Source organism: Exophiala aquamarina, assembly GCF_000709125.1.
Source record: "Exophiala aquamarina CBS 119918 chromosome Unknown aczIA-supercont1.29, whole genome shotgun sequence".
In the NCBI taxonomy this organism is placed as follows: domain Eukaryota; kingdom Fungi; phylum Ascomycota; class Eurotiomycetes; order Chaetothyriales; family Herpotrichiellaceae; genus Exophiala; species Exophiala aquamarina.
Genome location: NW_013550559.1, coordinates 46,417 through 68,909, shown reverse-complemented (window position 1 = coordinate 68,909; position 22,493 = coordinate 46,417). Strand labels below are relative to the sequence as shown.

The 22,493-nt window shown below is 43.6% G+C and overlaps 5 protein-coding genes across 5 annotated transcripts; 1 reads left to right on the top strand and 4 right to left on the bottom strand.

Annotated features, from left to right (window-relative positions):
- Positions 1–8,417: 8,417 nt before the first annotated feature.
- A1O9_12864 (uncharacterized protein) lies at positions 8,418–8,774 on the bottom strand (the record flags this gene model as incomplete). Its single annotated transcript, XM_013398218.1, has 1 exon — positions 8,418–8,774. One exon carries the CDS (start codon positions 8,772–8,774, stop codon positions 8,418–8,420), a length of 357 nt encoding a protein of 118 aa, XP_013253672.1.
- A 3,277-nt stretch (positions 8,775–12,051) lies between these two features.
- On the bottom strand, positions 12,052–13,156 carry A1O9_12863 (uncharacterized protein; the record flags this gene model as incomplete). Its single annotated transcript, XM_013398217.1, has 4 exons — positions 12,052–12,391; positions 12,447–12,867; positions 12,937–12,985; positions 13,034–13,156. 4 exons carry the CDS (start codon positions 13,154–13,156, stop codon positions 12,052–12,054), a joined length of 933 nt encoding a protein of 310 aa, XP_013253671.1.
- A 1,887-nt stretch (positions 13,157–15,043) lies between these two features.
- A1O9_12862 (acyl-CoA dehydrogenase) lies at positions 15,044–15,984 on the bottom strand. Its single transcript, XM_013398216.1, has 3 exons — positions 15,836–15,984; positions 15,436–15,775; positions 15,044–15,382 (listed from the first exon to the last, which is right to left on the bottom strand). The coding sequence occupies exons 2-3, from the start codon at positions 15,631–15,633 to the stop codon at positions 15,242–15,244; spliced, it is 339 nt and encodes a 112-aa protein (XP_013253670.1). The 5' UTR covers positions 15,634–15,775; positions 15,836–15,984; the 3' UTR covers positions 15,044–15,241.
- Positions 15,985–16,895: 911 nt separating this feature from the next.
- Positions 16,896–19,425, top strand: A1O9_12861 (acetoacetate-CoA ligase; the record flags this gene model as incomplete). Its single annotated transcript, XM_013398215.1, has 9 exons — positions 16,896–17,147; positions 17,207–17,827; positions 17,877–17,912; positions 17,963–18,043; positions 18,101–18,225; positions 18,279–18,343; positions 18,397–18,546; positions 18,604–18,907; positions 18,984–19,425. 9 exons carry the CDS (start codon positions 16,896–16,898, stop codon positions 19,423–19,425), a joined length of 2,076 nt encoding a protein of 691 aa, XP_013253669.1.
- Positions 19,426–21,604: 2,179 nt separating this feature from the next.
- On the bottom strand, positions 21,605–21,964 carry A1O9_12860 (uncharacterized protein; the record flags this gene model as incomplete). The annotated part of the gene is made up of 2 exons (XM_013398214.1): positions 21,605–21,650; positions 21,711–21,964. 2 exons carry the CDS (start codon positions 21,962–21,964, stop codon positions 21,605–21,607), a joined length of 300 nt encoding a protein of 99 aa, XP_013253668.1.
- Positions 21,965–22,493: the final 529 nt, after the last annotated feature.

Genomic DNA, 22,493 nt, shown 5'->3' with positions numbered 1-22,493 from the left:
TATATTTTTAGGTATTCTACTACTACGAGTAGTTCCTTATCGTAGACATCGTAATTTACCTCGGGTCCGCTTAGCTTCCTTAAATAATATACTACTAGATAAAGCTTCCCTTATTCGTCTTTTTATTTAAGGTAGCCTCCTATTACTTTATCTAAAGCGTCTATTTCTACGGTCGCTTCCTTTTCTAGGTCGAAAATATATAAGATTAGTATAGACGTTATTCGTCGCTTTAGCTCTTTAAAGGGGTTCTTATATTTTTCCCTAAAATCGAAGATTATTTCTTTCTTAGTTAGATTAGTAATTAGTACTACGATTTTTAAGAAGTCCTTAATAAACTTTCGGTAATAGTTAATTAATTCGTAGAATACCTATACTTCCTTAACTATCGTTAGTTCTAGCTATTCTTTAATAGCTCGGACTTTCTCTTAGTCCGGTACGAGTCCGTTCGAAGATATAATATAGTCTAGGAATCTAATACTATTCTTATAGAATTCGTATTTAGATAGCTTAAGTAGGATTTTATTTTCCTTTAGCTTTTCTATTACTTTCTTTATATACTCTACGTATTCCTCGTAAGTTTTTAAGAAGATTAGGATATCGTCGAGATAGATAAGGACGAATATATCTAAATATTCTCTTAGAGCGTTATTTATAAATTCTTAGAACGTTAATAGTATATTAGTAAGTCTAAAAGGTATAACTAGGAATTCGTAGACCTCCTATCTTATTCGGAATACCGTCTTCTATTCCTCTCCGTTAGCTATTCTAATTAGGTAATAGGCGTCCCTAGTATCTAACGCTATAAACTATACGACGCCTAAAAGGCGATCCTATAGTTTATTCTATCGGAGAATAGAATAATAGTCCTTAATAGTTTTATCGTTAAGTAGTCTATAGTTAATATATAGTCGTAGTAATCTATCCTTCTTTATTATAAAGAGTATACTATAGGATATAGATCTATACTTTTCTACCTTTAGTTAGCTTCTTCTTACTAAGCCTTTTACTTCTAGTTTCTCGATATAGTCTTTTAGGAAGTCTTCTTCTTTCTTTAAGAGTAATTTTAACTATTCCTTATAGTTAAGTATTTCTCCTTCTTTTATAGATATCCTATAATCCTAAGGCTAGTATTCTAGAAGTACTACCTTACCTTCCTTTTCTATAAATAGTTCTTTATATTTCGTATATTTCGGGAGTAGCTCTTCGATATTAGTCTAAGCTAATATTCTACCTCTTAGTCGTACCTATATCGCCTTTACGAAGGAAACCTTTAAAGATAATTAGTCTTCTATTTTTATTCCGTAACTATAATTCGGAAATTCGAATTCTCTTATTTTCTAGTTTATTTAGGGGTTATATTTTTCTAGCTATCCTATTCCTAGTATAGCGTTATATTTTATCGCTATTATATCTAGGGTTATTCTTTCCTAATAGGTTCCTATTATTAGTTCGACTTATCGTAGTTCTTTTCTTATCTATCCGTCCTCGAACTCTATTAGCGACTCGTCTACTATTATAAGTCGGTATAGTTCTATCTTTACCTTTACGTAGTTTTTTAACCTTTACGCTACGTAGTATAAGACGTAATTTCCGTTTACTTCGGAATCTATTATAAGTCGTATAGGAAGGTTCTATAGAACGGCCGTAAGGACTATATATTCCGCTTTACCCTTATTTAGCTTATATAGAGTCTAAGGCTATTACCGTAGGTAACCTAGCCTTAATAGGTTATTCCCTTATCGTTTTTTAAATATACGTATAGTCTTAGCTCTACTATATAAGTACGTTCGTTATACTCGTTTATCGATCGATATATTATCTTACTAATCGGAATCCGAGGTCGATTAGGACTTATATTCTATAGGTATTAATATAGCTTAAAGTACTATTAGTAGCTTCTTTCCGCGTAGCTAAAGTAACCGAATAGGTACGTCGAGTTTACTCGTCTATTAATATAAGGTATATCCTTCTTCTTATCCTCCTATATTATATATAAATTCCGTATCGTTAGAGCTTCCGTTCCCTAGATTTTCTTTATATCTTCCTATTCGAGGTTAACTATAATTCGTTCGTAGGTTAGTCTCTATACGTAGGTATATACTATTAGTACTTAATTATATTCGTAATCCTAGTAGAATAATATATTAATTTCGTTCTATTATTCTTATAGTTTTATTCTAGGATTATAATAGACGTAGAGGTATCTTCCGGCCTCGCTATTATATCCTATATATTCGCTATATTTCTAGTACTTTATTATAATCTTAATCTAGTTCCTCGTAACCTTAGCTACGTAATATTTTTCTTCTTCTTCTAACGATACTTCGGAATCTTTATCTAATTCTTTAGCGTTTACTTCTTTCTATTCTTCTTCTTTATTATTTAGGTATACTAATCGTACTTATACCCCTTCGATTATTTATACTAGTAGGTTATATCGTACTACTTAGCCCCCTACTATATCGTACGAATAGTAAGAAGCTACCGCTAGATATTCTAGATCGTAGTATTCGTTTAGACTAATCGGTCTTCGGGTTAATTACCTTAGTCCGCTAGGGTAGAATATTAATTTCTTAATACCGTCTTTAATACTTACCTAGTAGTAGTTAGTAATAAATACTATAAGATAATATTCCGATACTATTACCTCGTTTTCTTCCTCTTTTAATACCGCGTCGTTAGGGTAGGTACGCGTTATTCTCTATAGTCTTACTTTCTCGTATTTATTTAACTACTATCTTAATTCTTCTAATTAGTTATTATTTTCTCCTTCTCTAAATAGGAAAGGGAATACGTAGTCTATATAATCGTACGTATAGCTATTTTCTTTATCTTCGTATTTATCCTAGGTATATTTATAGATTATTATATAGATTCTTTCTTTCTTCGGTTATCCTAGGGGATTATAATATATCCCGGAGTTCTCCGCTAGTCCTACTACCTAGTAGTAGGTTCGAATAATTACTAGGTCGGGCTTATTTAGTATAATCTTATCCGCGGGTCCTTTTTCCATTATAGATATATTATAATAGGGCGGTAGTAGCGTTACTATCCTAAAACTAAATAGTCCTTACTTAAGCTAAACTAACTATCCTTCTATATAGGTTACTCCTTTACCTAGTTCTTTAAAGGTCGTAAAGTAAGCTTCCTCGTTATACGTATCGTACGTATATTCGACTTATAAGGAGTATTTCTAGTCGTTATATTTCTAGATCTATACGTATTTTTATTTTCTTCTAGGAGTAGCGCCTAGGTTATAACGACATAGGATTTCTCCTTCCCTTCTATCCTAGAAATATATATAGAATTCTATAGAGTTCTTATATTATCGTAATATCTCGTCTATCGGTACCTATTCGTCTTCTTCTCGCTAAATTTTTAGTTAATATAGTTCCCTATCTTCCGTATACGTATAGGTATATCTATATTATTAGTATCCTCGGATTCGGTACTTATAGATTAACGCCGTCCTAAACGTTTCCTACGTTACTCTTCTATTTAATACTATAACTTCGTTAACTATCTTCTAGAATCTTATTCTAATTATCGTATAGTTATCTATATTTATAAGTACCGTTTCTTTTTCGAAATCGACTATTATTATAGCTAGGGTTTCCTAGACCTTCTATTCCTATTTTCGAGGCTTTATACTTCCTCTATCCTTATATAGAAACTACTATTTTTCGGTCTTTAAAGCTAAATAGAGTTAGTAGTCGTCTTCGTAGTAGAAATACTATAATTCTTAAGCGTATCTTACGATATTTCTCCTCGTATTATATATTACTTCGCTCTACTATTCTCCCTTTAGAAGTTCGTCGAACTTTTCTTTCTTCTAAGTCTTACGCTTAGATCCTTTAGGCTTCTTAGTCTAATACTTTAACTAGAATTCCTCTTCTAATAGCTTAGTATCTAACTTACCTAACTCTCGGGGGTTATCCGATTTCTAGTAGTCCTTCTACGCTAGTTTACTCTTACTCTCGATAGGTCCTTAGGTCTCTTTAATAGTATCGACCTTTTTCGCTATTAAGCCGTCTATACTACCGCTCTATATATTTATTATATATAGTCCTCGAGCGCTTTTCTTTTCTAGATAATCGCGTATATAGTATCCGGACTTACTATATCTATAGTATAGATTTTCCTTTCTTTATCTTTCCTTTTCTCGATCTCGTCCTTCTATAACCTTTCGCCCTATATTCCGGCCTCTATCTAGGCCTATTCGTCGGGCGTTATAACGTTCTATAGCGTCTAGGTCTATAGGGTCTCCGTAGTCTCGTAGGCGTTCCGTATTAGCTCGCGAAGAATATCGATACTCTCGGTACCCTCGCTTTCCTAAGCCTCTTCCTTAATTATCTTCTATATATAACTCGTATAGTCGATTATTAAGTTTAATAGCCTTTTCTACTATATCTTTATAGGTTTCTAGGCGCTCTATTATTTCCTTCCTAACTTTCTTCTTTAATCTATTATAGAACGTATCCCTAAAGATATTATCGTTCGTATACTCTAGTTCCTTTACTAGCTTTTTAAATTCCGAATAATAATTAGCTATAGATTCTACTTATTTAAGGATATAGATAGTACGAGAAGCTACCGTAGCTTTATTAACCGTACTATAGATCTATTTAATTATTATTTCGAACTACGTAAAGTTCCTAAAGTATACCTTAGTTTCGTCGTCGGGGTTAAAGGACTCGAGGTAGTCGTCCTATACTAGTTTAAACTAATAGAACGCCGCCCCCTTAAGGTGTATTACTACGAATATAACCTTATCCTCTACTTTAGTATACTTAGCTAGATTAAGCTTAAAGGTAGTCTTAAGTTATGTAAGGAAGTATCCTAGCTTCTCCCTATTCCTATAGAATAGTTCTACCTTAATACTGTCTCGAGATATATTAGTAAATCCTAGTACGTTAACTATATCTACGTCGGAGTCTTCGTCGGAACTACTATCTTAAACGATATTAGTCTTTAAAGAATTATTTAAGGCTGTAAGTAGACGTACGCTAGATAGTAGGGATCTAAGTCGAGATAATCCTACGTTAGATATCTAATACTAATTAAGTAGTAGTTAAAGTGTTATAATCCGAGCTATAAGTAGTTCTAACTAAGGTAGGGTTCCTTAATAGAGTGGGTACTAGAGTGCTAACTAAGATAATAAAGGGAATACTTATTCGTCGGACTATATCCTAAAATGTAGGTATAGGATTACTAACGAAGTTAACTACGAACTATTCTATCTAGGTAAGGGAGTATGTATATATAATGCTCTAAATGTTGCTTTAGTGTATTGGTGCATTGCTCCAATGCGGCAATGCACTAATGCACTCCCTGGTCACGTGATGCAGCCTCGTTCTCTATCGGCTGACCTTCCTTAAACTGTCCCTTAGAACGTGGGGCGCCTGTCCTGGCGACCTCATTCATGACCTGGTCCGTAACACTAGTATACTATTAGTAGGGAAAAATTAGAGAACTAACTATAGGACTTATTAAGGGGGGGAGTCTTAAGGAATAAGAAATATAAAAAAAAAAGAAGAAGAAAAATAGGGTAAAGGAAGGTTAATATACTCCTTACCTAGAGACTAATCGCTAAGACCTTAACGAAGATTAAATAGCGAGAACTAAATAATTAAAAAGTTTAGCCTTATAGGTATAGCTTACTATATATACTATACTAGAGTATAAGAAGTACGCGAAGTCTCGCTAGAATTAAGTAAATTAAAGTAAATACGAAATAATTCCTAAGAGTAGGATAAGTTAGGATTAGGAGCGACCCTAAGATTAAGGAAACGTATTACGTTTTTTCTAATATTAATATAGAACGTATATAGCGCTATACTAGAACGCTACTTCTTACCTACTACTTCTATACTCGAGGACGAGTATACTTCGGGAGAAGAGAGTAATTATTACGAAATAGGACTACGATAGACCCTAGAAGTACTTATTCTATACTAAGACTAGTCCTAAAATACTAAGGAGCCTAGTATATAAGACCTTAGGGGCTATACGGATCGTATACGAGGTTTTTAGACTCCTTAAGTTCTTATAGTCGATGTTCTAAGGACTATATAGTAATTAATCGATTATCTTAGTGTTCTCGTTAAGTTACTTATACTCTTATAGTAAGTCTATAGTCTATACTAATATTATATATATACGCTTCTTTACTTAGATAGTATAGTTCGTAGTTAACTTCGTTAGTAATTCTATATCTATATTTAGGATATAGTTCGACGATTAATATTCCCTTATCGTCCTAGTTAATACTCTTATATCCGCTCTATTAAGGAATCCTACCTTAGTTAGAACTACTTATAGCTCGGATTATAATACTCGACTTCTTTAGTAGGCCACTTATCGTTATCCTTATAGGAGACTTCTACTAGTTCTTATTCGTTAGAAGCCTAGCGCTATAGAAGAAGCTAAGAATTAGGAACGACGAAGACGCGAATAGACGAATTATCTAGTACTAGTTTACTAACGTTATCGTCCTAGACTAGTAGATTAAATAGATAGAGCGGCTATATTAACGGAAGATAACCTAGCGTTATTAAATAGTAAGACAATAACGTCCCTCCTTACACCGGATTTAGAAAACGTAACTACTATTATTAAGCTTGATATTCTTCGTTACTACGTTAATCGCCTTTAAATAGAATACTTTACCCGGACCCGATCCTAGAGGATTTACGTCTTCCTAGCGGTGTACCGCCGGATTAGGACTACGGTCCGTCTCGTCTATACGTAGAGGACTTACTACGATAAACTAACTAAGATACTAGGATCCCCTTCCCGGGACTTTTTCTTTACACCCTATAGATACTAGCTATACTCCTTTTTAACATTTATACTACCCTCGGATAGGTAAATAGTGCGCGTAGTATTACCTTAGGTATTATTATTAATCTAACTAGTATATTTCTCTACTATTAATAATAGAGTACGCGACTAATTATACGCCTACTAGCGGAATTCTTCGAGATAGATAGTCTATACATCTAATATATAAAACCTCTAGCGTATATTTTATTCTAGCGAGATAATTTAGCGTACTCTAAGTTCGACGGCCTCGATACTAAGATTACCCCCATTTTCCCACTAGAAAGATCTATTACAATTAAGGGATACTCCGTACGAAGGAGATAGGTGCTAATGTACCCTATATTTAGCTTTATAGACTATAAAGTATAAGGGTCGACACTTACGACTACGGTTCTTAATCTTAAGTACGACTCCGCGGCTAGAGGCCAAGACGGCTACAAGAAATACTACTCGATATATATATAGCTATTACGACTCCGATTATTAGATAGACTCCATCTTCTATAAAGAATTAAAATAGAGGACCTCCGATTCCGCCCTAATAATCGACTACTAATAGAAATGTAAAGGCTAAAGGTACTTAAGCGGAAAACAATAGCCGGGTGGGGTGTGTCAGCGATAGCCTAATTTAACACTATACCGTTATATCCAATATATATTATTAACCTTCTACGTTAAAATCGCCTACTATACCGTTACTAATAACTAATCTATTATTAACCGTACTACGTAATTCGCCCCTTTATCTTACACTTCTCTATTTATATTAGCCTCATATTTCAGGCCATAACTTTCTCCTGCCAACAACGCTAGCTTTCTACCTTCTCCCTATTAAAAAGCTTAAAGTTACTAGAAACTAGAAACTATAGGTTATGACGTTCGCGATAATTTAATACTCCTTTCGCCACCTCTAACCCCCCCGTTTCAGGGCGTCGGCGTACGGAGCGCGCGTTACTAGTATATTACTTAGCCTAAATTGAGCCTAATAATTCTTTTCTGGCCTAACAGTTTATAGTTAACTTTATTAGTAATCCTATATCTATATTTAGGATATAGTCCAATAAATATATTCCCTTAGTTATTACTATATTAAACCTCTCTAAATACCTACTCTATTAAGGAACCCTACCTTAGTTAGAACTATTCGTAGCTTAGATTATAATACTTATTCCTTATCGGCTAACCTTCCTTATACTATCCCTTAGAACGCGGGGTGCCTATCCTAACACCCTTATCCGTAACCTAGTTCGTAATAGTCTACTTCTAATTACTAATCCTTATTAGAGTAATATCTATTGAAAATCTAGGTTTTCGGACTACCCCGGGCCGAATATAAAGAAGGGGAAAGTTACCGGGATAAACACCCCGAGGACGTTAAACGATGGTGGGGTAGCCCCTCGGAACTTTTAAGATTATCTAGCGTGCTAGATAAGGAAACTCCTAATCAACACTATCGCGTTTACTGACTACTATTAACTACTCGAAATCTCAGAACTGCAGAGTCAACTAGGTAGGTGATCATTCGGAGCATGCAACTCTCTAAGGAGTCCCTCACAAGAATGGCGTCGATAAAGCTATCTACCGAACTTAGGCTACCTTTGCACATATAGCGACTTCATCGCATCAAGCTCACTGCTGAAGTCGGCCTTTCTGCTAGCAATATCGACGGGAAAGGAAAGATGCTCATGTATCCACTTGAATTTCCCGCCTATCCTGCGAAACATGGCCGTGACCCGGTACGTGAAATCGAATTCGTTTCCATCACTTGTCTTACCCCAATAATGCTGTACCATTGTTGAGTATCCAAAATCATTAGTGACGGCCGTGACCTCTAGATCTTTGTAAGCAATATTTGCTGAGGCAAAATACGGGCCGATCTTGTCGTAAGCTGTGTCGAAGTGTCCGCGGGGGGTGATTCCCATCAAGTCGAAATATAATGTCTCGCTCATGTCGTAACTTTCTTTCCCCTTGTTTGGATCTTTCACGAAGACATGATTGCAATATTGCACCCAGTATTTGTGGTGATCGTAAATTTCTTGTTCGATCTCCAAAAGCGCTGGATCGTGCCACTGTTTATTCTACAGTCACTTCCTGATGGCGTTAAATTTGGTTCAAAGGCCTGCTTTACCTTGCTCGGCTTATAGCTAAGTTCAGCATGTAGAGTAGCCACTTCTGCTGGAAATTCGTTCTGCCAAACCCAAAAGAGTCAGCGGCGTCAACCCTCATACAACGGACTCAATGCTTGCGCAAAATTGACCTGCCTCGTGCTTGAATGCCATGATGTCCTGCTATAGTATGGGACTAATCTTGGTCTATGATCGCAAATTGTAGATAAGCTTGTCCAACTAATTAAATACGTAGAATAGAGGAGTGCTGCTTGGGCAAGACATACTGCACAGTATTGGGTTAAAAGAAAGATAATCAGACCCTCATGGCGCGCCGGACATAAGTGCACCAACTCGGTACGTGACCCCCGAGTCCCTTGATGCTGAACCTCTTGCACCAACCGGAGCATGTGCTCACGGTGGCACTCGGCCGGAGATGTGACCTTCACTGGCCCAATGCCACTGAGGAAATAAGGTGTCATTCTAATTGCTAGCTACGTGTGAAAGTAAGGATATTCTCGCCGGCGCCTTTGCTGCAAAGCTACTAGGGACCTTGCCGAAGACTTCCACGTGAGACAGTTCAAAGTCCAGCCTTACGAGCTTTACACTTGCATGCTAGCGCCAATAATTCGAGCTATCCCCGGAAATTTCAACAACCCTTCTCAGCAATGCTGCCGGAACTTCGGTTAGGTTAAGGTAACTTTCTTTCTGCGCGATACAGCTTCGGCGTCTCTCCATCTTTTTGGGAAACACAGCGAAGCAAGGGATGTCGGTCACGTGACGTTCGCGGGATCATCCCCCTTGATGACGTAGCTACTTGGGCCGCCTGGTAGATTTTCGACCCAACAACGTCTGAAATACTCCAGTAAGTCGGCTGAATTGGCTCAAGCAGCACCCTAGAAAGGCAGGGAGGGCATATGGAAGTAGAGAACTTTGGGTCATGATATCGAGCTTTGCAAAGACTGTTTTGATCATCTCTCACTGCCGGATCCAAAGGAGGTCGTGTTCACGACATTTGAATCGCATATCAGGTAAGAGAAGCAGTTTGTCCGGAATTCCTTCCACCTACTCATGTGCCACCCTTCTAGGACCTTAACAACTTGTTGAAAATTTGCAGACTGATTTATGGGACACATTGGGCGGTGCAGAACTAGCCTTACAAAATCATGATCTATCGGTGGAAGACTCCCATATCTATCATACGGGTTGTCCTGGATATGTTTGAAAGAGAATATGGTGTAAAATTCCTTTCCAAATTGAAGTGAGCCCGGATTGTCTACCTTGTGTAGGGGAAACGGTTGCACCACTTGCCAGTGAGGGATGTCCTCGACTTTGATCTGTCTGGAAACAAAGTACAAGCCCCGGTGTCCACTCGAACACCAAGGAAGATGTGTTCATGGGCTGTCGTATTCCCAAGCAATCTACAGTAATCGCGAATGTGAGACAGGTTATTCCCCTCCTCTCAACGCCGTCGCTGACTGCCTGCGGTAGGGGATATTCATGCTGATCCAAAGAGGCATGAAAATCCTCGGCAGTTCCGCCCGGAACGATATTTCGGCCATATGAGTAGTGTACAAAAAGCTGATACGCCGGCTCAAGTGTCAAAAAGTGACTATATCAGCTGTAAGTGTTCGGGAATGATTCTTCAGCTTGGTTGCGTCAAAGTTACTAAAAATTCATCCCTAATGCAGTCGGAGTCGGTCGACGTCTATGCCCAGGTGAACTTGCCTTGACAAATTGCTGCGAGATGATGAACTAAGAGCCACTCCATGACTCGGCGTTGCAGAGCGTAGCCTTTACCTGGCCACTGCGCGAGTCTGCTGATCATTTAATATAAAGAAGAAGTTCTATACCAATAATCCGGGATTCCATCATCGTAACTCAAGCGTCGGGACGGAAACCTCTTGCGTATTTTCTTCATCGTGCCTTCCCCTTTCTCCCCACACCGAACAAACACAAGCATACGTTGAATCAATTTGCTTGCATCATGCGATTAGTTATACACCTTTAGACTCGGCGTGATCGAGAAATTCATCTAGGAAAAGCCCGCGCCTCTTGATAGTGAGGGTCAGTATGCGGTGACTCCCCAAGGTGGTGCTCGATAAACGATTCTGGTCCTTCACTGGGAGAACGAGCCTCGAAGCAATCTAAATGAAGGAGTATAGGTGTGCCAGTCGCCATATTCAGGCCCTCGGACACTCTGCGAACTTCTCGTATTCCTCTCACGCTGGAATGCCGGCATTGGTGGCTGCCGAACAGCCATTGTCAAGGAAACGGAGTAGAGTAAAGGATGCCTAATCACGGGAAGTTGCTTGGTTATCCGCCACCAATGCGCACGAACGGACAGATACGGCCCCTGAAATCAGGATATGACTCTGAAGCAGATTTCGTGCTCCGGCAAAGGATGGTGTCACCACCAAATAATTTAGCAAACTCTGGAATCATGAGAGAAGGCTTTTGGAGGTAAGAATGCAGACACGACTGAACCAGATCCAGTGTATCCAGGTACGTTGAAAGCCGGGCGCTCTGGACGATGTATTGCGAATCGCGCGCCCTAAGCTCGTTCGGCACGAGGCTCCTCCATTTGACATAATCGATGAACTCTACTTTGAACGGAATACAGGCCAAGTTTGAATCGAACTACCACTCTGAGGCCGGTTCATGGAGAGCGTTCAGGGAAGCTGGTGCCGAGTAGCTGGATTATCTCTGGTAGTATTTACTTAGCGACCGTTCGTGCCCCCGCCAAGCCCGGACAGGCGTGGGGGAACAATCATATCTCCAAAGCTGTGGCGTTTACCATCGCCACTGATCTAGAGGGGTGAGTACTAGATGAAATCGCACTCGACAATGACACGGCTCTGGGCAACAAGTTTGGGACTCGAAAAGCATGTGAAAAACGTTCCCCATCAATCAACACTGGTCGACGAAGTACGCGAGGACTTTGGCGTAGCGTCGAGTCCATACACCACGTATGCCTTGATGTGGTTCAACGAGCGGAAGCAAGTCGGACAGGCTTATGCAAGCGCATGGAGTCGATCCGGCGAGACAAGGATCGAAGGTTCATGCAGCCCAACTCCATGTCTACAGCTGCGGACATAGAAGATGTGTTCGACTGGAAATATCAAAGCTTGGCGATCGTCGACGTGCACTTGATTAGAGCCCTCCCATTGCTGAGAACCTCAACACCTCCAGCACTGGTCCGAAACCTGATATCCTCCCAGCCGTTGGTGAAGTTCCCCGATCTCCAGACCTCGGTCAGTAACATCATCCCCGGCTTCACTGGCGCAGACATCCGAGCCCCATATTCTTTCAGGGTTGACGGATCTGAACCCGCCAACTTTTGCACCAAAAGATGCGCGACACTGTTCCACGTGTACAGCCCATGCATAATGATGCCTCCCAGGCCTATCGCTTCCCCTGGCTCGGGAGTGGCGTGAAGAGGATTGTAGTCGCCGTTCAATCTTTGCAGCTGTGTCAGAGCTGTGGCGAAATCCTCCTTCATGTAGACCAACTCACCGATATAGATGGGCACTCGTTGATCCCACACGCGTCTCATAGACTGCGTCAGGTCGGGACTCTCTGCCGGGTGGGGGAGGGAACAGTTGTGCTCGAAGCCCTTTGGGCCCACCCCATTGACCTTGACCGACGAAAAATCCTGATCCTACAAGTCGAGAATATGCTTTTCCTGTTCCCGCCTCAACGAGGAGATATTCATGCTGCAGCACCGTCCCTTTCTCACCCTTGTCGTAGACTCCGATCACCTTGGAGTGCCACATAAAATCCTGACCTTGAGATGTGGTTGGCAAAGGACAAAGAACTTCGAGACGCCGTTCCCCGTCCAATGCACGAGTGGGGTCCAACTTCGGAATACCTGGAATCACAGCGCTGTCTTGTGCAGCGTAGAAGTCGACTACATCTGTCGCGCCACCTTTGAATTCTAAAATTCATGTCAGTGAGGTATAGCTCCAAGATTCTCTTGCACACGAGTTCGATCGAATGAACTTACGCAGGACAGAAGGGTAGGTTGGAAACAGGGTAAAATCAGGGTGTAGCTCCTAGTTCCACTTCAGAAAAAAAGCACACATGCACCATATTTGGCTTACGTAAAGCAGATTCAGCTCATCCTGGGTTGCACCGATGCTCAGAGCAAATAATATTGCCTCTCGTTTTGTCCAAGAGACCTTGACTGGGGGGTACGAGAACCCAACTCCGGGCGCAAATATCATGACTATCTAGATGCGTCAATTATGGATCGTGAATCGTGATGTCCTGTCGTGGCTACATGTAGGGATCAATAGAGCGAGGTCGCCACCGAGCTATACGCTTTAGGGTCGGAGTCCGGGGCATCTTGCCAATCAGCTGTGTTTGGGTACAGGCAAGTGAATTAACGTCTCCGGTCCGACACAAACTGGACCTGGGAGATGCACATAGGCTCCAAGGTTTTGAGTCCCTGATTTAAAATTCAATTCCCAAATAGCATCACGCTCAAACCACACTTCAACTGAGTCTCCATCAGACATTGAGACCCTGGTTTGACATTGGAATATCCCCCTTGAGTCGGCTTGTCTCGGGCATCCCCCTCCACCATAGCTTCCATCCACATGTCTGAACACTAATTCGCCATCAGAACAACTGCAATTCTCAGCTGCGAACTAGGCGCCACACATGAGCAGTTCAAGGAGTAGTACGAGAGCAAGCATGTTCCACTGGCAAGGAGATCTACGCCTGCTTGGCCGTTACATTCGCAACTATGTGACCGACCGGAGTGCGTTTCCCAATCTCTTAGCAAATCAGATGAATTCTGCGACATCGTCACCGCATCCTGGTTCCGCACCGACGAGGGCTTCCAAGAGTTCGGAGGAAAGCCGCTCTGCCTGAGACGAGGGAGGCAGTTCTTACCGACGAGCTCGATTTCCTGGACTGATGGTACCTAACCATGGTCATTAGACTCCGAGTGTGTAGAAGGGACTCCGAGTGTTTAGAAGGCAGGATGGAAGCTCTCTGTTGATAAAACTCTGCCGCACCACGCAAATATACGTTGGTCAGCTTCTCAGCTTTGTTATGAATCGTCTTGGACATCTATGGACTCCTGAAAGCTTTTTGATATCAGCCACAATACCCTGCTTTAACAGAGCCTCAAGTAGGACAGTATAGTGCTGCTAGACCGCCCACAGACTCATCGGACGTTTTAAAAGATGTGTCGAAGAGATCACTTCTTTCCAGCTACAGATCGCGACTCTTGGTTTTCAACGTAGACGGTTTATTCTGCCCGCTTGCTGTTCTTTCTCCAAGCCCAAGTCCAACGCATATTGCAGGTGAAGAAAATAAAGTCGTTGACATTGTAGAGGATTGGATCTATCCAGACCCAGACGCCTTCCCATGTCGGCCTAACCATCACCATAAGCAGACCCTCTGTGATCTAGACACAGTCCGACGTCGCTAACAATCACTGAAGATTCGTAGGCAATCCAGGCCGTGGTCGATGTGTTCGTTGTAGTCCATATACGTCTGGCCATGCTGTGGGATTAGGTCCATGATAGACAGCGGGAGTGTGATGAAAGTAGGTTCTGTAACTGATTGGATCAATGATCTACCAACAAGTGATAGCATCCACTGACACCACAGCGAAGCTCCCATCACAAGCTTGTGACTGATCGAGTTCACAACTAAGCCAAGTCCATCAGGTAGCGGCAAATACCACAAAGCTGCAATCGCTGCATTCATACAGCATCCTGTGCAGCCACCGACTCTTTCTTAGAATCCGCCGACGCCTGGTGGAACGTTGGCCCTAGATGTTGTACATAGGTCAGAGATGCTGGTAGTAAAGCTTGCCCAGTTGATTGTTCTGCAACAGTTGTCACTAGTAATATGTCATGTTCTGTGTTCTTGGACAGGTCGTCGAGTATCATCTCTTCCTCTTCGGAGTTATGGATGGTCTCCACTAGGTCAGCCAGAAGAATACAATCACGGTAGCGGATCGTAGGAAATACTACAGCTCCAAGCGCCTTCTGGCCTGCTATACGTGCAACTTCTTTATGGGGTTGTTCTGCTTGTCGAGCAAAGCTTACTCAGCTTCTGCTCTTTTGTTTTCATTCCGATCAAGATGCCGTAGGATGAACCTCATTGGGGCCGTCAGCAATGCGCATGATCCTGACCGACGCCCACATATCAGCCAGCAGAGTGTATTGGGAAACTCATTCCCCACCAAAGAACTGTACGGCACAATCGATGACTGCATAAGAGACCTGAGGGACGAAGACTTTGGCTTCGGCAATTCCTTTCATGGCCCCTTTGGCGTTGATATTGTCAATTCACGCCGCCGCGTCAACTCCAAGTAGACGAGCCGTATCATTTTCCATTCGACAGTGCGCATTAGTCTCAAGCATGCTGCCATACTCTCTAAGTACCTTTTCGAAAGGCCTCTTCCTCTGACCGTTTGCCCTACTTGGCACCTAGTCAAGTGCCCTTTCGGATTATATCTATTAGAGATGCTCCTCTTGAGTACTTTACAGAAGTCGGCTGAACTCACGAAACCAAAGCAGCACATTGCGTGGTGGATCCTACCAGGACACTTGCGGACCTGCATAATTTCGAATCCCCTTCCTGGCCCTAGAAGCATATTCGAGGCTGGAACACGTACATTGTCGAGATGGAAGTGGCCGTGATCCAAAAGCGCATCATCATACCCATACATGGAAAACATTCTGGAGACCTTGGGGCTGGCTTTCCGACTGGAACTATAATCTTAGATTGTTGCTTGTACTTGTCGGCGTGATTGGGGTCACTCTCTCCAATGACGATAACAACTTTACAACATAGATCCCCAGCACTGCTGACTAACATTACTAACAACAACTGTTAGTAAATGAAGCATGAGAGATTCTCGGCCTTGGTAGAGGTATAACTACCAATCAATTCAGAAGGTAGTCATCTCCGTACTTGACTGTACTGAGCCGTACATCGGTTGCGTCGCTAGAGGCGACATCCGGCTCCGTCATGACATATATACGGAACGAATCTCACCCCTTAGTAGAGGGTCGATCCATTCCTGCTTCTACGCAGTCGCACTGTATTTGGCAAGGATCTCCATGTTGCTCGGGTCTGACACCGAATCCTTGGTTGCTTATGCCGTCAGCTACTCTGGCCGGAACGAGGAATATCCTGGGGTAGATACTCCTGGGCCTAGAGTCTACCTCCCTAGAGCCTCAGCAATGGAAGCATATTCTAAATTGGCATGCCCAGGCCCCTCGGAGTGCTTCAAGAGAAACTAATTTCATAATCTCAGTTCTTGTGCACGTCGTTTCAGTTGCTCTATCACAGGTGGAGGAGTCCATCGCTTGGCCGGTTCTCCCAGCTGCAAATTGAAGACTCGTTTGGGAGGCACAACTTTATGGGAAGCAGATCAATTGCTTGTAGAGACATAACGGTCGGTATGAACCCACATTCTTCGAGTACAAATTTGTCGACTTTAACAATCTTTTACCCTCTGTGCATTCGGACACGAAGAAGCCGGCATACCGTGTGCAACGTCTGTTTCGCCCGATCGCTGACTTTCATTAAGCAAAGAGCCGGGATTCTGGATGATGCAGCTCTTGTACAGTAACCACGGCCGTCAAAAGATCCAACAACGGAATAAGAAGGGAGTGAAATCGGGGTCAGAATTTTTCCAAGTCTGCGTGCGAAAGCATCAACTATCTCGTCATGAGAGATCTGTCATGGGAATTGTCTCATTCAGGGCTAGTTGGCCGGAAAACCTGCCTATTCTGACCGGACATTGTGGCTGATTTCCTCCGAAGATCCATGGCCCCTGCTGTATTCTCCCTTAGCAAATGACACGACGCTTACTCACCATGTGGGTCTCCGGCTACGTGGGTCGGTGTTAACTATGTCGTCGTAGATGTATCATCTTGTATTTGCAACTCTAGATTCTTCAAGAGGCAGTACGGTCACCAAGGTGCATTCGACATGGCGTTTCCGCAGTTGGTTCCCCCTCGGACTCTCTGGATACCTCAAAACGTCGGTTCTACAAACCTAGATCGTTTTCGAACGACCGTCAATAAAAAAAGAGCCTTAGATCTCAGAGATTACAGAGATGTACATTCATGGTCGACTCAGGCTGACACGGCTTCTGATTTCTGGGTCGAGCTGTTCGAATACCAGAACCTGAAGCCAGGAGCTACCCCAAAACATGCTTTCGATGGCAGCACCAGCGACAAGGTATGCACTTCGTGACAACCCTTGTGGTGTCCCTTGAACACAGCTTATGGTCATCGTAGAGCCTACCAATATTTCCACCACCACATTTCTTCCCAGGTACCACCTTGAACTTTACGGAGCACATTTTCCAGAATAGGATCCCTGGCAGAACGGCTCTCTACTTCGCTAAGGAGGGTTCTACAGACATCGAAAGAATTAGTTGGAATGAGTTGTACACCCAGGTTCAGACAACTGCAGAAGCAATGCGAAACAGTGGAGTGTGCAAAGGCGACAGGGTAGCCGCCGTGATAACAAACTGCCCCGAAGCAATTGTTGCGTGTCTCGCAACGCTCTCGATTGGGGCCATCTTCTCAACCTCGTCACCAGACATGGGGACTCAGGGTATCATGGATCGTCTGCTTCAGATTGAGCCACGTCTGGTCTTCTTTGAGAGCTCAGTCTTCTACAATGGAAAGACCCGCACCTTGATGACCAAAGTTGGGGAATGCATAGCAGCATTAAGTACAGTATTAAATTTTCGGGAAGCTATACTTATTGAACGTGAGGAGCAGCAGCGAGCGCATACACTGCCGTGGACTGTCAGCTGGATGCACTTCAACCGGCGCGCAAATGGTGCGGAGCTGGGATTCGAGCAAGTCCAGTTCCACCATCCTGGCTTTATTGTTTATTCGTCCGGAACGGTGAGTTCTGCTCCCTCGAGTGGTGGAGGTTTTTCTAACCCTCTGAAAGACAGGACCACCAAAGTGCATCGTGCACAGTGCGGCAGTGAGTTTGATCCTCTTCACCTTGAGCAACTCAAATTGATTGTCTACCAGGGGTTGCTGATGAAAGCGAAAGTGGACTACATGATGGGTTTGAACGTGTGCCCGGGGGACACAATCTACCAGTACACTACAGTCCGCCTCTCCTTTAAATATCCGCGGGTAACAATTGACACTCATTAATTATCACAGACTGGATGGATTATGTGGCCATTACTCTTGTGCGGCCTGGCTTACGGCGCAAGCATTGTGCTCTACGACGGGTCTCCCCTCCTCCCGGATCCTTTGGCAACTCTGCAACTAGTGGAGAAGTTGAAGTAAGTTTCAAATATTTTAGTTTTTCCACACAGATTTGTCTGATGTCTTGCAGAGTCACCCTGTTCGGAACTTCGGCTAGATTTTTAACAGATCTCATGATGGCCGGGCTGAAACCACGTGAGCCGACCGTTCTGATTTGAAGGCTTACCTGACAGGGATACGCGCAACAGGAGACTCAATCAATCTTAACTCGTTAAGAACAGTATCGTCCACAGGCTCAGTCCTGGGTGCAGAAGTCTGTGAATGGTTCTACGACCACGGCTTCCCGACCCACGTCCATCTCGTGTCTGGAAGTGGAGGCACTGACGTAGCAGGAGCCCGTAAGACCATCAACTACTTAGCTGACATCCCTCATTTTGCCTGACTTTGACGTCTAGTTCTCACTGGAGATCCTACCTCCGCTGTGTACGCGGGAGAGATCCAGAGACCCGCGCTCGGCATGGCAATTGACGTTCTTGATACTGATGCCAAAACTCCAAAAACGGTCGCTGCGTCAGGGATTGCAGGAGAGCTCGTCTGTCGGTTACCGTTTCCAAGTCAGCCTGTGATGTTCTGGGGTCGAAATGGCAATACACGTTACCGGGAAGCATATTTCGAACAATTCGGGAACGGCATTTGGTACCAAGGAGACTTCGTGTCAATGTCTCCAATTACGGGTGGCTTTTTGATGCTTGGCCGATCGTACGCACCAGTCTTTCTCCGCATGGAAGCTTCTCTTCTGTGATGCAGTCTGCTAATACATCTTCTGCCACTATAGGGACGGGGTGTTAAACCCATCGGGCGTTCGTTTCGGCTCTTCCGAAATCTACGGTGCAATCATGCACATTTGCGAGTTTGAGGAAACGATATGTGTAGGGCAACGCCGACCCCAAGATTTAGACGAGACGGTCATCCTGTTTGTGAAGACCAAAAACAATGTCCCCTTGACTTCAGAATTGGTGGCCAGGACGAAATTGGAGATCTCGTCTGCGCTGACTCCACGCCACGTTCCAAAGTATATTTTCCAGGTGCCGGAGATTCCGTATACTGTCAATGGCAAGAAGATCGAGTTGGCGGTCAAACAGATTGTGTCTGGAAGGCAGATTACGCCGTCGGGTGCAGTCGCCAACCCGGACAGCTTGAAGCTGTATGAGAAGTTCTTTCACCTGGAAGAGGTTCTTCGGACGAACCTTGGTCATCCAGAGAAGCCGCGCTTATAAACGAGCCAAGACGTATTGGTATTTTGTATTCGTCACAACGTTTACTGTTTGGGACATAGGCCTTCTTTATGGTCCATGAACACTAAGCCCGAATGCTCCCACCGGTCTACTCTGAAACGGGGCATCGCGGGTTGTGATAAGGGGTTCTGATGTACAATGGTCCCTTCCAGCAGAACTGACGTTAGGCACTATTTACTGATCTCCTACGTGGCGCTCAGTGGTCGCTGAAAAATCTAATACTCAAAGCTCACACAGGCCGTGTTATTTATGCTCCCATATAATACTGCTCCCTTTATCCAGTGTGTCAGAACGCGACCAATTCAACTCTCAATCTCCACAGCCCTTTTGTCACGTTTGAGTCAAGTTGACGTCTATCCCTTGGGTGTCGAGTAGGTACTGAAGACGGTTCTCCAGGCCTCGGCAAATTCACGCATGATAGTTTGGTCCTTGCTTCAAATCGAGGCCTGAAGTCGCATGCAAATGGTAAAGGACCCATCGTCAACCCATCCGCGTAGCCAGTTTCGCTGCCAGGATCGACCTCAATTTGTTTCCCTTGCTCATCAAATGCCCAGAGGATTTTGGCGTCAACAAAGGGACCACGTTCGGCCAGATGAATGCCCAGACAGAGCCGTCGCCACACTCAGTAGCTGTAATAACTTGGCAACTCGGGATCAGGTTGCTGCGCATAATCATCTGCCAGGCTTGTTTGGTGGGGATATCGCCCTGAAATGAAGGTATGCTGGTCTGGAAACCTCGTCTCGTCACAGATGAATTCCATGAATATTGACAATAATGTCAGCCCTTGTGAGGATGGATTTTCCGTCCAACCACGTGTCTGAAGCACTGTCAGTATCCGAGTCGACTGAGTAGATCGTAAAACCTGCTGAGCGCATTGCGAAACACGATCCGAGCCACAGGTCTAATATTTTGATTTCCTTGATGATTGCATTCACTTTTGCTTATCACGGAAGTCTGCAAAGACAGTCTCTCCTACCATGCCGTCGATCTCCTTCTGAGCCTGTATTGCCCATTCTTGATAGTGATCAGATTGAAAAAGTAATTTACCCCTGGTCCGATGGCGCCCGATCGTGTCCGATCCAGCCTCTAGTAATTCTGGCGGTACTTGTAATGCCTTAGCCAGATGTCCCGTCACTTAGAAAGTGAAAACTTACCGACTAGACACGCTCTTGACTTACGGTCTCTTCGCGTGAGCGATACGGCCCCGAGCAATATCAGCAGCCCAATTGCCAACAAGGGCAATCTATGCCCAGCATTAAAGGCGTTCCAGAAATTGCAGCAGTGACGCTGGCCATGATGGCCCGTAACTGCACCATTCTGGTCACGCCAGTTGTAGGTACAGCGTGCAGATTGTCGTCCGTGTGAACTGCGAGCACAAATATCTTATTCAGTCGGAGGATTCTAGCCCGATTGCTAATGAAACATCACGCAAGCTAGGTTTGTCCTCCGGTGGCGAAATGCTTTCAAGTGGACGAAGCACAGAACTGCCGTAGCAATGGTCAGCTCAACCCCAGAGCCGGGGGGCGGGTCAGGGGAAGTTTGTTAAAATGAACCTTAAAATAATGCTTGTACCAGAACCTGCTATACATACATGTCTGCGACGAGCACCAGCATCGAAAGATGATTACGACATCTTGTGGTCTGCGTCGAGAGTTCGGACGACTGTTCTAAGACCGAAATCCTTCTCGGGTGCACCACTTCATGAATCTTCGAAATAACTGCTAGATCAGGGTCCGCATTCAGTACTAGTGCCTGGGTCCTTGCGTGTCCATCAGCGTGAGTCCACATCGCGTATTGTTTCCTCTCCGCAACTGAAACGTCAACCGTGTTGCTTGGTCGCTCGGTTTCTAGGAATCTACTTATTTGTAATTGTAGTAAAAAGCAATCAAAGAGATACTCTTGGCGAATTGGCCCTGACTGTCTTGTTGACGAGGTAAGCCTGTTCTCGTCCGAGCACGAGTATACAATCTTCGCGAATTGAGTGTGGCAATCAACGTCGTCGCACAGTCATACATCGAGGACTTCACAAAAACCCACTTATGGCAGACTTCATAATGTCCTCCAAGCATCCATCTGAATGCCGGAACAGGTCGGTAAACTTCACTCCAGGGTGGAGAGCATATGACTTGACATTGTGCTTGTGGGTAAGCCAATAATTTAGCTAGAGCGAGAAGAGCTGTTTTGGATTGGTCATGGCTACATTGAGGCTAATCTAGTCAGACCAGCCGATATAAACCCTCGGGGGACGCCGTGGAGCCAGCACTTACTTGTATCGTTCGCTCGAATTGAGACCATACATAGCCAATACAGCGTGGTCCAGGAGCTCTCCTGGGCTTAGCTCGACCTTCTCTTTCTCGAAATTTGCGTCCGAAAATTGAAAAGAAGAGTTGTGCATGGCCAAAGGCAATACATTGTTCACCCTCGTCGAGCCTGGAAATGACATCTTACCCGACGCCTTCACTTTCTCGATGGCCAAGTTGACAAAGAAGATCTTCCCAGGGTTATTGGTGGCGATTGGCATCTCGACACTATCGGTGAAAAGTTGGCGGGTGGATATTGACTGACTCCAGCATTGAATATCACAATATCGATGTTCTCAACATCCGCACGCGCCATGACTGCTGCCTCAAATTGCATAAATTTCTCCAGAGAAGCGAGATCAAGCTGCTAGTAGTGGAATGAAGTGTTTGCATATTGAGTTGCCAACTCGTTCGTTAATCACCTCCTGCACCCTGGTATGAGAACGGCCTGTGAGAATGAGTAACCTAGGGTGCTGAGCAGTCTATGCCTTTGGAGTAGTCATTCCTAGTTCACTGTGTGCCACACCGGTGATGGTGGTCGTTTTGCCACCGACGCTGTCCGCGAAAGCACGACTAACCGTCTTTCCGTCTGTCTCCTCCCCAAACCCTGCCCGTGACGCCATGTTCAAGCACCAATGATCGATATATTAAGGCGGAAGCGATCAACTATCAAACCTGCAGGAATATTCAAATAGAGCTTTGCATCCATATATTGCGTTATCCAGGCGAATTGTCTCTCAGAATAGTCTG

Excerpts from the sequence above, each read along its gene's own strand:
- A1O9_12862 (XM_013398216.1), bottom strand. The coding sequence starts at position 15,633 with ATGTTTTCCATGTATGGGTATGATGATGCGCTTTTGGATCACGGCCAC. Across the intron at positions 15,383-15,435 it reads GTTCAGCCGACTTCTGTAAA|GTGCCAAGTAGGGCAAACGG; the intron begins GTACTCAAGAGG and ends GCACTTGACTAG.